This window comes from Neodiprion fabricii, chromosome 3, assembly GCF_021155785.1.
Source record: "Neodiprion fabricii isolate iyNeoFabr1 chromosome 3, iyNeoFabr1.1, whole genome shotgun sequence".
NCBI classification, from domain to species: Eukaryota; Metazoa; Arthropoda; class Insecta; order Hymenoptera; family Diprionidae; genus Neodiprion; species Neodiprion fabricii.
Window position 1 is genome coordinate 27,948,544 of NC_060241.1, and position 15,890 is coordinate 27,964,433.

At 39.3% G+C, this 15,890-nt stretch overlaps 2 protein-coding genes across 2 annotated transcripts; both read right to left on the reverse strand.

The window, feature by feature from the left end:
• Positions 1–1,379: 1,379 nt before the first annotated feature.
• LOC124177421 (coiled-coil domain-containing protein 12) lies at positions 1,380–2,562 on the reverse strand. The gene is made up of 3 exons (XM_046559758.1): positions 2,404–2,562; positions 2,100–2,238; positions 1,380–2,002 (listed from the first exon to the last, which is right to left on the reverse strand). The coding sequence occupies exons 1-3, from the start codon at positions 2,532–2,534 to the stop codon at positions 1,784–1,786; spliced, it is 489 nt and encodes a 162-aa protein (XP_046415714.1). The 5' UTR covers positions 2,535–2,562; the 3' UTR covers positions 1,380–1,783.
• Positions 2,563–3,792: 1,230 nt separating this feature from the next.
• Positions 3,793–15,578, reverse strand: LOC124177419 (putative mediator of RNA polymerase II transcription subunit 26). Its single transcript, XM_046559754.1, has 2 exons — positions 15,509–15,578; positions 3,793–7,440 (listed from the first exon to the last, which is right to left on the reverse strand). The coding sequence occupies exons 1-2, from the start codon at positions 15,515–15,517 to the stop codon at positions 5,572–5,574; spliced, it is 1,878 nt and encodes a 625-aa protein (XP_046415710.1). The 5' UTR covers positions 15,518–15,578; the 3' UTR covers positions 3,793–5,571.
• Positions 15,579–15,890: the final 312 nt, after the last annotated feature.

Below are 15,890 nucleotides of genomic sequence, written 5' to 3' on the forward strand. Positions count from 1 at the left end.
AATGAACGTCAGAAAGGAAGTATAATCGGCAGTTGATAGTTTTACATTTTGATATCGAATATCATCGTGCAAAAATGCGTGGAGGCCATGGGCTTTTATTTTTTTAAATTCAACTCAATATCATAGACTTAATAATAGTATCATGAACTACTAGTTCAATTAACTATATTTCTCTTGGAGTATTAAATTTTTATTCTGCCACGAGATTGCTTTTTCCAATGCTTTACTCAAAAGACGGAATTATTATTGTAAGTATTTACTAGTTGTATCAGCATTTCCGTCCATAAATAATATTGAAATATTCTGTGTAACTGAATTTTCATTGCGCTAGTATGCGTGGTATTATTGAGTTTATTCCAAGAAGTAAAAGTGGTAGTTTTAGTTACTAACAGCGTCACTAACGCATTATTTAAGTATCGAATATGTATGTGACTAACGTACAGATATAGAGCGTTTGCAAATATTTATTAGTCGTCTTATGCCATGTATACTGGAAACTTATTTGAATGGAAAATGTTGTGAATCCTGCTCACGTATATTTCTACACTATCCTAAACCGTAGAGGCGTATCTTTAATATTAGATGTGTAAAAGTAGCCAGCTATTTTAAAAATCGATGCGCTCTATGCGAGGAATATCGTAATACGTTACTTATAAATTACTACAATTTGTCAAAAGGTTGCAACTTTACAAACTCGCAACAAATAGTATGCGAGTATAGCCTATAAGTTAAAATCGATGCATCGGTTTGCAATCTCTAACAAAGTAAAACAAATTTAATAGGTTTTAAGAGTAAATTACTCAGTTACTACGTTAGGTACAATTATATTCTTTTCAAAAAATTCTGCTCGATAATTGCTGTCGACTGTATCGTGACCCAGGCCGTGGGACGCAACTATTATATCAACGAGTCAATTATTAATTCAGGCAACCCGGAAAATGAAAAGCTCACCCCCGAGACAGCGAGGGTAGTGCTCTGAGGGGTGACTGAACCCCAAGGCACGGTACAATGAATGAACGCTATGTGCAACGGGCTGTTCTGAAAGACAGAACACAAAGATGCCTGCGTCACTTGAATACTCGCATTCAAAGTGGGTTGCCTTGATGGATATGCCGGAAGAATAAGACCATGTACGTACACTACCGAAATGTGGTAAATGCGCGAAAAATCTGTCCCGCGCGCAGATGGCGCTACCGGAGATCGAAGCGATCAAATTCAAAATTGAAGCGCTCGGCGCGAGGAATCATTCCAAAATTATCACCCAGCGCGACAGGTCGCTAAGCGAGACTCGGAGCAGCAGATACACCCGGTAACAATAGTAATACTGACACTAATAACGGTTGGCAGATGAATAGAAAGGATTTTCGCAACTACAATGATTAAGATAATTTTCTGTTTCTTTATTCAGTAAATTTATTACATATATTTTCACACTATGTTTCATCAGTTCATATAATTCGTAGATAATTGATATTCATTATAGGTATATATAAACGAATGAACGTTCTGGAATGAAAACAAATTCTACAAAATTAAGATTTCTTCTCTCATTTAAAATTAGAATGTCTAAGCAGGATATCTCACTGATTTAAAAATGGCTATATACACGCAAATTGTAACGAAAATCTGTAATCCTACATAGTAGTTTACCAGGTGTCAAAGTACTTGAAAATGGTATATACATATGTAATTGCTTCGATACAATTTGCTGATTCCACGCAATCAAATACGAACTAAGTGTTACTCAATGCAATTGTCAATGACTTTCACTTATTCTATATTGCTATTCTTCTTCGTTGGGTTTAGCCTTTGCAATTAGTTTGGAAGAGTTGATCGGTGCCATATTGACTATGGACGCAAGATTTTCTTGGCCCTGCTTTAAACGCTCGCGTATCAATTCAGCTATAGCTTTCTGAGTCCGCCTCTCAAGCTTTTCAAGTTTTTTAGCAACATCCCTTTTCAAATCCCAGTCAGGTTTCCGCGGTGCCAAGCTGCTTATATCCTGCGTATTACAAATCATATTATGCAACATCAAAGCGGAATAACAGTAAGAATTCTCAATTTATGACATTAAATTCTCGTAAAATTATTTCACTCACAAGTTCCTCAATCACAACTTTTGAATTAGCAGCACTCAGTTGATCCTTCACTTCGCTCTCAACATCTCCGGGCTTAGCTTCGTCCAATACTTGTTCTCGCAAGCTATCATCCTGAGGTTTGTAACTGCGAAATTTTGGTCTAGAAATATAAAATGAGTGTAAGACAACTGATTTAGCAGTAAAATAAAACCTCATTTTCAACCTTCATTATTCTTGTATACGTATTATTTTTTTTAGGTTAAGTTTCGAGAAAGTTAGAAAAAGTGATTCAATTCCATAATACAGTGAAGAAAAAGATACCTACTTGGGTAGAGTTGAACCCTCTGATTTTCCCTGCTCTTTATTTTCGTCAGTAATTTTTCTCTTCAATGCTTGCAGACGCTCCTTTCTCTTGAGTGCCTCGTCTTCGAGCGAACCTACCTTGTCATCCGCCATTCTTGTGGTTGATAGACGCGAAGATATTCATGGATGGTAAGCACGAAACGCGGCCTGCGTAACCATGGTAACCACGTCGCCTGATGCACTGCGACTAGTGTTACATGTGAGTACAGTGTGTAGCCTATGCAATAAAATTAATTCTCTTACAAATGACCCGCATGCGCTAGTAGGCCATAAATGGTAATCGTCCAATACATGAGGTAAGTGTACCAGTTATTAACACGTTTAGAGCCAATTATTAACCCTTTTATTTTCCAAAATTATAAATTTATGGCAAAAATTGAGAATTTTTCCACGACTAAAACCAGTTGCTATAGGCTATACCGTTAAACACTAGAAATTTATTTTTTGGTAATTTTAGAATTGAGGATCAAACATATACAATCAAAAAAGGTCAATATTTGGGACAGGGTTAATAACTGGTACACTTACATTATACAACGTTAGTCTCACACAATTAGCTCTTGACTTATTAATAAGGAAGTCGGTTCAGGACTTGGGTGGTTTACTAAAAACCGACTCATTTTGGTCAAAACACCATTTTCTACGACATCAATGAAACAGATTTTTTTCTCTTTTAGTCAATTCAACATTCCCATTTAATGGTCGTAATTAAACTCGGTGTAATATTGTAAGATGCAATATTTAACGATGCCAGCATGTTAAAGAAGAGTGGTTGTGCGAATTTGTAGAACGTATTCTTCTTGACAAAATGAACTATCGTAGATTGAATTAAAACGAACATTCTATGTCTTTAATCATTTTGGAGTGATTTGAAACGAAGCTCAATATCTTTAAACAATAAGCTTTTGTTTATAACTTCAATACTTTCAGCTTTTGTGTTTTTGATCATTTGATAAGTGCTCAATGTAGGACTATTGCCTGGCAAAATAAATAAAGAGTATAAATTTTTTACTGGAAAACTTTCTCAAACTTTACCAAAAATGCCAACCGTTTAATTATATTCACTATTTTATTAACTGAGACCGGTTTTCCTAGCCTCGATTATCTCTGATTATTGAAGTAATTTTCGATATTACGACTCCTCACACGTGGTTCGGTAAGTGATTGTAACTAAGCTGCTTTCAAATAGTTTAGGAAATTAGATAGGTATACCTATCTATACGGTGGAATGATCCAATCAGTTTAATCGAGTAATTAAAATATAAATTACATTTTCGATAATCAAAGTGAAGCGAGACCACTCGCTACCTGAATTCGAAATGAAGAACTTTCATAAAAAATTTAAATGTAAAACATATGTGATCACGTGCGGTGCTAATTAATAATTAGGGACTCAAGTAAATTAATATTTATTGGCATTTATACAGAGATATTTGTAGATAACAATATTAGCAGAACGATATAAATTATAAGCAAACATTTCTACAACTTAATATTATTCATAACATAAAATCTCTACTTCTAATTCTTAGAACTATAGATTCTTACAACTGCAACGTAAAACTATTGACGAATTAGTATGTTTAATTTTCGAAATTTAATTAAAGTTAATTATAAATCTACTATAGCACCTAGTGCGGATATGCTATACGGGAACTTATGAGCTTGTTCGTCGCATTCGGATATCATTGTTAAAAATATAATAAACTAACGTCGATAGCTATTCACTGAGAGAAATCGTAAACTGAAATCCATGCCGGACATAGGTGTGTGAAATTGAGGACAGAAGGAGGAGGATTATCCAGACATGATACGAAATCCCGGGAGACACCTTGCATTGTACTTCCGAGCGCAGCAGTCACCGAAGCGAAAGTGTATATTCATCATTAATGGCAATTCATTTCTATGCCTAACATATGGTGTGCGTACCTGCACAGCCTGTCAGGCTGGTTGAGAAGTTAATTTTGTTAGTCGATCTCTACGTTGCTTAACAGTAGCGATAGCGTGGTTCACACATTATCCGAACGTGAGATATGCTATCATTTTTTACGTGCCGTGTGATCACCACTGACAAAAATTATTAATTACAATCATCTCACGATGGAACGAATCGCTATGGGAATGATGCGTTGTGATTACGAAACAATTCTGCGATTCATACGTCAGCATTTCTCAATAGAACTATGCGCGATAGATGATTTATCTTCGCACAGACTCGGTGCCTATGAATTGTCATTTGTTCAAGTAATAATCTCCCAACTACCGCGCCGGAAGCATTTTGAAATCTCTAGTGAAAAGATGTATATTTTTTTTCATTATGCATACATTTTAGAATTTATATTTGAGATAGGAATCTTTTCTGAATAAGTTTCACCACGACTTCTTTTTCCTCGTAAACTATTGCGTCCCATGGAAATAGGAAATATGTGAAATTTTAGATCTTGTGTTCTACGGTACTGACGTGAATGGAAAAAGAGCGAGTGTCGATGATCTAATGACAGAGTGCCATTTACTAATATTCAATTTCAGGAAGATAGCAAGCGATTGTAGTGCGCAAAGCATCGGATCCCACCATTACTTTGCATGAAATTCCTATTTGAACGTTTCTCAGATTACATTGGCAGTGACACCCAAATAGAAAATATTAAGTAGAAATGCATTGTGCACACGATGAAGTTTTTACTGTGTTCGAGGTTTCTAAGACATGTCATTACAAATTTCTCTTTCTCTCATAGAATACTTGCTATACCTTCGACGCCAAATGTCAGCTATACAGTCGTCGTAAGCGTTTGGCAGTTTAATTCTTACGGAATTCATGACAAGATGGAAATTTCAATATGGTCGGTGAGTATTTGGGGCATGTGAGTAATTTCAATGATCTGTATATTCTATAATTAATTTGTGAATCTATTCTAAAGGTCTTAGGATCTCGCATACACGCATGCTGTGGTAACATTTGATACATACCGTTGAGTCACAGCTTTAGACTGCAATAATCGCGGTTCTAAGGTAGGTGTATTGACGGTGTGAAAGAACCGATTCAATTCCACTATTTGAATATAACTTTGCATGTAGGTTTATGACCCTCGTTGAGCGTTAAAGTTCCTCAGACCCTTAAGTTTCAGGCACATCACGCGTCGTTTGGTGGCTTCGCGAAACTAGACACTCGTTTAGACGCACCAAATTGAATGCTGTTCGATGGAAGGGCGCCTACGTTCAATGCCAGAACTTTAGAGACGATATTCAAGTCTTCGGCACTCCCAGATCCTCGGGTGTTACCCAAGTCTGATGCCACTCCAGACTGATAGAGGAGATGTTGAATTTGTCTCGCCGGCGTTTGCGGTCTAGTTTCCCTGAATTGATTGAATCCGTTGAAACCAAAGTTCTGACTGTTTCTCGATGGGGCGTTAAATTGGCTACTCCCAAAGTTGCCTCTGGCGTTGAAGTTGTTGATGTTGTTGTTGTCATTGAAGCCAAAGTTGCCAGTCGAACCAAAGAGTTCTTGTCTGTTGAACCTCGGAACGGACACAGCAGGAGTCTGGAATTCAGTTACTGGAAAAGCTCCGAAGCTCTGCTGTAATATCTGCTGTTGCTGCAGTTGTTGTTGCAGCTGTTGTTGTTGCTGCTGCTGCTGCTGCTGCTGTAAGCGTTGACGTTGCTGCTGCTGTTGCTGTTGCTGTAGCTGTTGAAGACGGCGTTGCTCCTGATAGTTGTTTAGGAATGAGGGTGGATTAGCCAGGCTCGGGAGTTGCAGTGAGACGCTTGGTTCCAATTGCACACCGGGCTTATCAAAGGCAGATTGTAGAGTGAGTAGACTGTTTTGATCAAAATTAGCCTGTTGTAGACGTTGTTGATGTTGCTGCTGTTGTATTTGCTGTTGATAGATCCTCTGTTCTTCTAGTTGTTTGAGTCTGGCCTGTTCCCGGAGGAATATCTGCTGTTGCTGCTGCTGCTTGAACCTTAATTGTTCCTCGTAAAGCTGTTGTTGTCTGGCCAAAAATTGAGTCTGTTGAAGTTGTTGCCTCTGAAGCTCGGCAAGTTGTTTCTCCAGCTGCTGTTGTTTGAACTCGAGTTGTTCTTGAAGTGTCAATGCTTGGCCGTCGCCGCTGGCTCTGTAGATGGGAACGACACTCTTGGGAATTCCACGTTCGTCTTGCTGCACCGTGAACGCAGCAACTAATGGAGCTTGGAATATCTTGACTTCCTGATTCTCGTCAAGTTTCTCCCCCGAGTTATCATTCTTGGTTGAATCGCTGGACGAAGAATTATTTTTCAATTTAGATTTGGATGTCAAACTGGATGCTGTTGGCCTTGGAGCTACCAAGGAGTTCTCCGCAGCAGCAATGTTGTTCGACGCGCTACGGCTCAAGATCTCTGCCTGCTGGGTTGTCGGCTTCGAAGACACGCTCTGTACACTGTTCACCGAAAAGGCAGAGTTCTTGATGCTTCTTGTACCTTGATCCTTGTCAATATCGTCGGCGACGAGTAGAGGATTTTTCAAGTGGACAGCAGACGATTTCTCAGCAGAAATGAGATCGTGAACCTTTGGTGCTTTCAGTTCTTGGTGAGTGACGGAGATTTTATTTTGTTTCGCAGGTGATGAAAAAGTGTACTTGTCGACTTCGACAAAGGTGGAGTTCTGGAGTTTTTCCTCATTCGGAAATTCTCCTTCCCCTAGGAAACCATTGAAGGAAATCGTCGATTTCTGACTGCTCGAATAATTCTTGTTCAATTCGCTTAGCGGTAGCTGAGGTATCGTCGTCACGATACTTGCCGCTGGTGTTCCTTCGTCAAAGAAATCCTCACTCACGTCTTCATTGTTTTTTCGTTGTTCAGCAGACTCAGCCTCCAGATCAGCAAGTGCCTTCAAAAGTGCCCGGCGAAGGTTTTTATCGAGTTTGACCGGTGGCCCTCTTCCATCATCATTCGCAATTGGAACTTCACCTTCCGTAGCTACTACGATGATAGCCACCACTGCCAAGAAGATTGCCGATAATTGCTGCGAAAGGTAAAAAAAAAAACAAATCAAATTAATTTTATTACACGTGTGCAGCATTTTACCGTTAAGTCGAAATCCGTTTTAAATATTCGAGCTCGTTAATTGGTTGGTGTGTGTAGAGAAAAACTTACACATTGCAACCGGTAGCACGTAATAACAATAAAGATGAAAAAATTACAGTAAAAAATGAAAAACAATGTCCGGAATCTCAAATTTTATGCGATGACATTTCCACGTCCCCATAGAATCCTTGAAAGTGAAACCATCCGAAAGTGAAAATTTAGCAAGCATTACGGAACAAGTACTGTGAGGGTATAGTTATTTTGAAGATTAATGGATTGCTGAACGTCGTCCATCAGCTAGAAAGTATTTTTTAGCCTCGGGCGTGTCCCACCATCTTGAGATACTGTATGCGCGTTTGTAAAGTGTGATGTTAATTTGTGTTTGCCGTAACTCGGCAATATTTTACTACTTCTGTTTTTTTTTTTTATTCAAAGAATTAATTCACAAGAAAACTGTCTTGTAAAAAATGTTTATCGGTTCATCAAAAATTCGATTCTCGTAACAATCGTGTTAACATTTATATGGGTACGTTAAAATTACACAAGCATCCTTCACACCTGATAAAGTCAAGCAACCATATCACATCTCGTTTCCAGCTGAGGTAATGGTTCGATAAGATTTCAATAATTCACGACCATTATGCAACCAACAATTTTTATTCATTGTTATTTATCACTGGAGGTCTTTGAACGCGAAATAATTACGGGGACATAAACGGGGTAATCGGATAGTAATTTTTTTTACGAGCATGTAATTGGATTCGGTTTTGACCTTTCTTTATTACTCACAAAGCTGGAGTCAAGCTTTATAGTGATAGGTTGAAAAGGTATATAACCGTAAGCGTCCACCGTAAACTTTCTATGCTCATCTCAGAACTCCGTCATATTTCTAGTGAACAAAACTCCGGTCGTCAATGATCAAATGGTTAAGTACGTATACCTACTCATTTGCATTGTAAACGATTCATGCTGGGTAGATGATGAAAACGATTATTTGTATCACGAACGTTATACGCACGAAAGCTGGAAAGTTAAAAGCCATCCGTAGTAAGTAATAAAAATTTATTTTTACAGTAGGTTCGAGTAAGTCACCGGTTCTGTGTACTTCAATTTAAGACCGCAAATTAAACCTTGTTCAAATACGAAGCCACATAAGGGTCATCGATATATCCGGTGGTCACAATGAATTACTATCGAGTACGAACGGATCTTTTTATTTCTGACGTACCTAATTATTATACGATTTATCGTGAATATGTCATATGTAATATATAATGTAATGTAATAAATAATGTATAAATAAAAATTACTCCAAATCTGCCTCTATTATTTTATTATCTCGTTTAAATTCCCCTTTTCTGGATGTCTGTTTGTGAGCATCAGTTTATTGGTTGTACCTTGTCCATATACATCGATAGATCTGGGTCTAGATAAGACCAGTAATCAACTTGAACATAATAATAGAGACTTTTCTGTGCTAGCTGCAATCAATAATTTATTCCGCTTCAGATCCATAATTACTATAAAATTAACGAATCGGTTAGTAACGCAACAAGACATGGTGTATTACACGAATGCTTGCAGTAAATATAAATCATGAACCTGGTTTTTGTTTTCCAAGATTCCATGCTAGCGATTTCCGAGCCACGAATCATCTGTAGATTTAACGAGAGATTTCTCCTTGGGGTGAAAGTGTCAAGCAAACAACATGCGGGCTAGCTGTAAATACTGGGAGGAGTTCGCATCTTTGTGGGTATGCAGATTTTATGGCCTACGCACCTGCGTGTGCTGAATATTCCAACTTCAGTAAGTTATACTCAGTAAGTTATGCTCAGTAATTAAATATAATTTATCTTGATAGTTATGGTACATGTTAAACGCCTCAAGTAGGTATAAAAGCTTGCAGATTCACATTCCAGTGCATACATGAATGCAGGATATTTATCGTTTTAGTAACTCTAACTGCGTGAAATGATTACGTATGACTCGTAAGCTTTGTTACTGCTTCAGCATTAATTAACCCCGAAATAGCTTTTGAGGTGAATGATTCATTTCCCAGGTTATTGCAGTCTACCGTCTCACTCGTCTTAAAAACTATTTCAACATGTACTCAGACATGCCCTCATCCACTACAGCTGATTGCACAAGACCGTCATACTTTTTACATAATTTCATGCCTTATCTTGTGCTACTCATTTCGATAACAATCTCCTTATTCGCAACAACAATGACAACTTATTCCAACGTGGGAAAGTTTCGAGGCATCGTGAAGTACCCGTATAAATATACCGCAGGGATCCTGTACAGGTACATACGTATAAACTGCTGTAACATGTCACCGTTACAACATTGCGGGTAATCACGAAAAACGGTGAGTTAAACGACGGACGCGAAACTGCCAAAAGCACAAAAGCATCGTCCTGATCATTGTAATCGCTCACCACGGTGAGCAGGGACTTGATGAGTCTCGCAAAGAGAGTGACACAACCAGAAAGCAACATCATATGAAAATTATTTGATCCACGGCATTCGGTTTCTCAAGGGTAACGGCTGGCATTGAAAGCAAAATCGGAAGTTTATGTTATTCGGTGGTAATGAAATCGAATCGTTTTCGAAAGTTTTTTGAATGTAACGCCGGAACCTCCTATGATGAATGAGAAATGCCAATAGATATGAGAATTCGTCGTCGCGGTTGTTAATATACCGCGATTGGCTCGAGGCGCAAGACGTTTCACTCGATCTCTCTCACGAATTACGTGCCTCCGCATGTACGTACTAACATGCTTGAGGAGTTGAATCCCGGTGTGTTGGTTATAAATACCTGTACACGCGCGTCCGTGAGACGGAGTTGGTGCTATGGTGTACACACGTGGGTATTTTTTCCGGAAATGGATGAGCGGCATATTCGTACGTAGCAAGGATCGCCCGTGTGAGCGAAACTTGTTGCCTGTACTTGCATAAACATGTAAATACAGGGAATCAATGCCCTGGCACGTTGTCGCGTGTGTTTGCTGAGCTTTAAGCGAAAGACGGAACACGCATAGGCAGCCCCGTGCTACAGAGGAATGCAAATTCCTAATTTCCACTCTGCACCTGTTCACGAATTTCTTTTCACTTATTAAATAAAAAGTCAAACGACCACGGGAATCGGTGAATTTTCGACGACTTATTCTGATTTATACTTAGGATCAAACTTTCGGATTCTTTCGGATTTGTAGGCATAAATTTTCACACCTGCGACGTTAAGTCCGATCAAACGAGTTCACACGTTCCAAATTCAAGCTAATCTAGTAAAAATTTATTGTGAATAATAATCATTGAGTGGAAAATACCGAGTTTGTTCCACCACTTTCTACTTACACGAAGTTTATTTATTTGACGGCAGAAGATCATCATCTCTTCAGAAGGCGTCTTCGCATTCAAATCAAGACCAACCCAGCGCGCGGTAACTATGTAATGTCGCATAATTATGCTTCTTGACAACCCAGATAATTATTTACTTTAATGCCAGTGTAACACAACCTTGCCAAAACTACTTCTTGGACACGTTTCCTGCACAATCCCTACGTCCCTTCATTTACGAGTGGATGATAATCTTACTGTAAGGGAAACGCTACCTTACATTATTTCACTCCTTTCGTAACTTTTAAGCTCAACTAAGTAAGGTGATACATGTTACTCTTTCTTTGTCGTCGTGCTTCAAAAGCAAATACCTAATCAGAATATTCCAGTACGATCTGTAGAAAAGAAGAACATAGTCCAGATACATAAAGCCTTTTGAAATTTGCGAAAGGCACACTCCTTAAATTCCTTCACAAAATAAACCATCCGTCAAATGAACGGGCAGCATCGTATAATGCGGTAAATGTCTGACACTAGTTAATGACCGGTGGAAGCAGGTGACAAGGATAATGACGTTGCGGATGTTATAATAAGTGTATTGAAACGGTTGTTAACCGGTGCATTTACCCATGTATGTCCTTAGCACACCTGTACTGAAGCCGACTCGGTAATCGTACGGATAAACACATCTACCTATTAGAGATGGAGGACGCTATGATAACTGTAATAACATGTAATAGCTGCAATAAAGCCGACATATTTTTCATCAAACACGAAGAAGCCGGATCGCACCGTGACTGAGAGCATTAATGAGATTGCCATTGACACCGAGGACATATACATGCGCAACTTTGCGTTATTCAAAAAATTTTTTCTTAATTTGTACCCGATGGAGTAATAGTTGAAACAGCAAAGGTATAAGTGAGTAATAATGCGAATTGGGCATATTTGCAGCAAGAGATTTTTTGCCGTCATCACGAATGCACATTCCAATATAACTCGAGAAAGCTGCAAGGAAATATTTGGCGAATTCAAATTGTTTTCATTGAATAAGCAAGCAAATTATCTGTGACCGATGAATCCGTTGCAAATATTTGCCGACTGTACGTGGCCTAGAATTTCTGCAGGGGCATCAATTGACTTGGGATAAACGCGAGCCCGACCGAACAGTAACGAGGCCCAAGTCCCGATGTCGGATAATATACGGTGTATACTCCAGCGTGCATCGGGGTCTTCAATACAACAGCACACAACGACAGCTGCGGGAGAAAGTGGACTCCGTTATTCCAACCTTAAAGCCGTACGTTAAGAAGATCCGCGTGCAGGAGTTTGTTTATTCATTTATTCAAGATGTGTTCAGTTACATGAGGAAGCTACTAGTCGTTCGGCATTGGTCATTAGCGTGACATGGACGGTCGGTTTTGGTATAATATCATCAATTGAAGATTCACCACCTGGATTTAGGCACGATTAAATCTTTTCAGCGTGATCGCGTTCGTCCATATATTATATATATATTATTAAAGATGCGTATGAGCTGACTTCCTGAATAAATTGACACTCGCACAGTTCTCTCATCGTCAACGAGTGCAGAGAAAGCCGAGACGTTATGAGTCCATTCGCGCAAGTAGAAGACTACACGTGTTCTGGAAATTCTGAACAGTAGTCGGTACATGCCTGTATTCATCCTACAATAATTAAACTTGACGTATTTTGTGTTGTTATTGAAATAAAATTAACATATTCCTCGACAGTGTAAAATAGACGAGTTGCTAATTGCGAAAGTCGGGTACTGATTCAGATATCGATCACTTAAGACTACCGTACGCAAATTATTCGCAGGCTTGCGTCACTGACAAGAGAAAAACGTATTCGAGATTACACTTTCGAACGCTTAATCTTTCAACATCAAGTCGAGAATATTATTCTCTTATTGTTGGTGCATATTTACCGATCAAAATTGCTCAACTCTGACAACAACGTGAGTCTGAAAACCCGTGATAGAGTTAGTTATACATTGATAGGTTCAACAATGAAAATCTAACACGCGTGTGAACCCTCGTCTACTACAGCAGACACGCGAGAGAACCGCATGATATTTCGTTTGAGCGTTTTTACTTCAGTCTTACTTCATTGTAATGAGCATATTCTAATTGACCTTTGCGATCCTTTAGCAATCAAAACTATACCTTCGAGCAAAGGATGCGAACTTTATCTTGCGGAATGTCGTGCCCTCCCGCTTCCCTTTCGCGAATAATTCCCGACTCTTCTCCAGAGATGGGGAAAGTGACGATGAAGGAGCCGAAGCTTCAAAGCCACTCCCATATTTACGCTTGCCGGAATCTCCATACGTTACATATTCTTTTTTTTTTAATCATGTCCTCGCGTCCTCACGCCCTCTCAATTGTTCACAACGATGAATACATAATGTGCAGGCACAGTGGTGAACACTCTACGGGATCGAAATTAACTTTGTCTATCTGACGTGACTCGCTGTGTGACGGACCACACGCCCAGATTTCTCGCCCGAGGGGAAACGATTACGGATGCATGTATGTACGACGTACCTATATGGTAATGAACCAAGTACGAAGTAGAAACTAGTTCGTGTAACATATAACATCGTGTAACACGTTATGACTCGACGGGCAGATCTTTGAGATTTTAACGAAGATCATCTTACTCGTAATCGGATACATGGAAGACATTTGAATTGCCCGTAGGTAATAGGGTAAAAAAGAGAAACTTGCGAAAATGTTCAAACGAGAATCGTGCCTGACTATAGGTAAGCAGGGATTGGAGCTAATCAGCCGACTACGGTATGTATGCCAACGTGCGCGCGTGTTTAACAGCGATGCTGCAAGATTCACTTTATTGTTAGTCATTTCCTAATTTGGCCAGGTAATAGCAAATGCTCTTTGACCCTTAGAAACATCAAAGTATTTCGTGACGTCGCGAATGTTCTCCTCCCTGACGAAGACCCTGACGCAATTATCGTCTAGGTATGCAGGAATTACTGATTAGCCCCGTGTTGCAGTTATCTCCCGGAAGAGACGTCCTACATGAGAACTAGGGCGCTAAAAATCTAGCCGCCTACTTGGTTCGAAATTGAAAATCTAGCGACCGTGTAATGTGCGTGCTAACTGATATGTTAATTTCGTGTCTAGGCTTGCCAATTTGAACAAGATTGCACGTACGACGTCAACGATACAACCGAGTTGAGTAAAGAAACAAGGCTTGTGGGGGCGATCGATCAAGGAAGCGCATCGACGTATGGCGATCGTTTCCAAGCTGGATATCGTATCGTAACGTTCAACTGGGAGCCGTGCGGAATCTCAAAGAGCATGGAAATGTGAAGAGGTATTACGGCTTCTCAGCATCATCGTTTCGAGGGGACAACTTTCTTTTTCCATCCAAGCAGCGACGCATACACTCGTAATTAAAACCACTCGGCAGATGTGCGTGTGCAAAGTTCCGCGTACCTGCATATGGTATAACGCGTACAGCACGTATGTGCTTACATGCGAACAAGTTCCCAGCACCTGAAACAACTGACGATGAGCTGACCGACTCTACCTGTTTAACGCGTGCGCCGTTAATATTTTCTATAAATATTAACATCTTCACTGGGTTCTGCTGTTCAAAGTGAAAATCTCGACCGAAACTCTCTAATCGCACTGGCGAAGAAGACTTACTATTTGAAAATATAGTTTACAACTATTCCCATAATACACTGAAATCGTTTCATTGATTTCAATACCTCGGCTAGAAAATAGACTAGTTCTTTGTCTGGTCGCAATTCTCGCATGTAAATTGCAGAAAATGATTAGTGGAGCACAGTTTTTTTTATAAAACGCGATGATACTCGAGATCTCACGGTTCAACCGGCTCTTTTAACGATAATGGGTAAGTAATGGGTTCACAGTCGTTGTAAGTCTCCCGACTGCGAGAAAGAAAATTACTATAGTGTTAAGATCGTACATAGTATAATTTATCCTTGAATCTTTCACTTTTTTTTAAAGACTTCACGTGCACCGATCCGAAGTTCACATGATGGAATCAAAACCGCCGATTAGAATTGATTATTTTCCAATTTTTGTCAACAATTTTTTTATTAGATAATTACGCCCTGTTGTACGAATTTATCAAAACTTGAAATAAACAGAATTGGTTGATAGCAATTCTAGACCCATCCTTAAATCAAGATTACAGACGTAGGCAAAAATGCAAATCTTTGCCACTATAAGAACCGTACGTTACTCTTATTTTTGCACTTTTAGTTGTAAGTATTGTAAATTTTATTTTGTGGTCCTGATAGTTTCGAATTGAACCCTTGCTTGATGCTTGCGTTAATGATTATTCTGTCCAAACTTTTACTCCACATCGGCCCTCACTGAAATTCTACGAGAGAATGAATCGAGAAAATCAAATACAAATAGAGCGAAATATTCGCACTCAAGACATTCAGCGTGGCAATCCTACATAAAATCGGTCTGCACAGTAACGATACCCTTAAATTTTAATAATCCTTGATTTACGCACTGTCACTGAACACCAATCACCATCCAATCGTGTTAGTCAAAACGAAGTCCACTACCAATGCACCACAGCGAATTTCCGCGATGCCAAAGGAACGTAAATTGTGGATGAGTGTTTGTACTCACCAAATGCATGATGCCGTCTGTGCCGATCTTGGTTGGATTCTGAGCTTTTACTGGCGAACACAGAGAATGCTTTAACCCGAAGATCGCGGTGGGATGCGATGGTCCGCGAGGAGGGGCCGCAGAAGAAACTCTTTCCTTTACTACCCACGCCGAGAAAATACATCCTGACTTTTTCCAATCTCTCGTATAAAGGTACTTATGTATTAGAGTAAAATAGATTTCAGTAAACGATGTCCGAAGTTCCGCGTAAAATAACAGACTGGAACGTATTTATTCATAATTTCGTCAGATTTTCATCTCACATTCTACTATTTACTTGGGAAAGGGCTTATTGGTTGGAAGAAGCAGTTAACGCGATGCTGAATCTGCATGACAATGAGCA

Coding starts and splice junctions, on each gene's coding strand:
- LOC124177421 (XM_046559758.1), bottom strand. CDS start 2,534: ATGGCGGATGACAAGGTAGGTTCGCTCGAAGACGAGGCACTCAAGAGA. Junction 2,239..2,403: donor GAGGGTTCAACTCTACCCAA/GTAGGTATCTTT, acceptor TTATATTTCTAG/ACCAAAATTTCGCAGTTACA. Junction 2,003..2,099: donor AAGTTGTGATTGAGGAACTT/GTGAGTGAAATA, acceptor TGTAATACGCAG/GATATAAGCAGCTTGGCACC.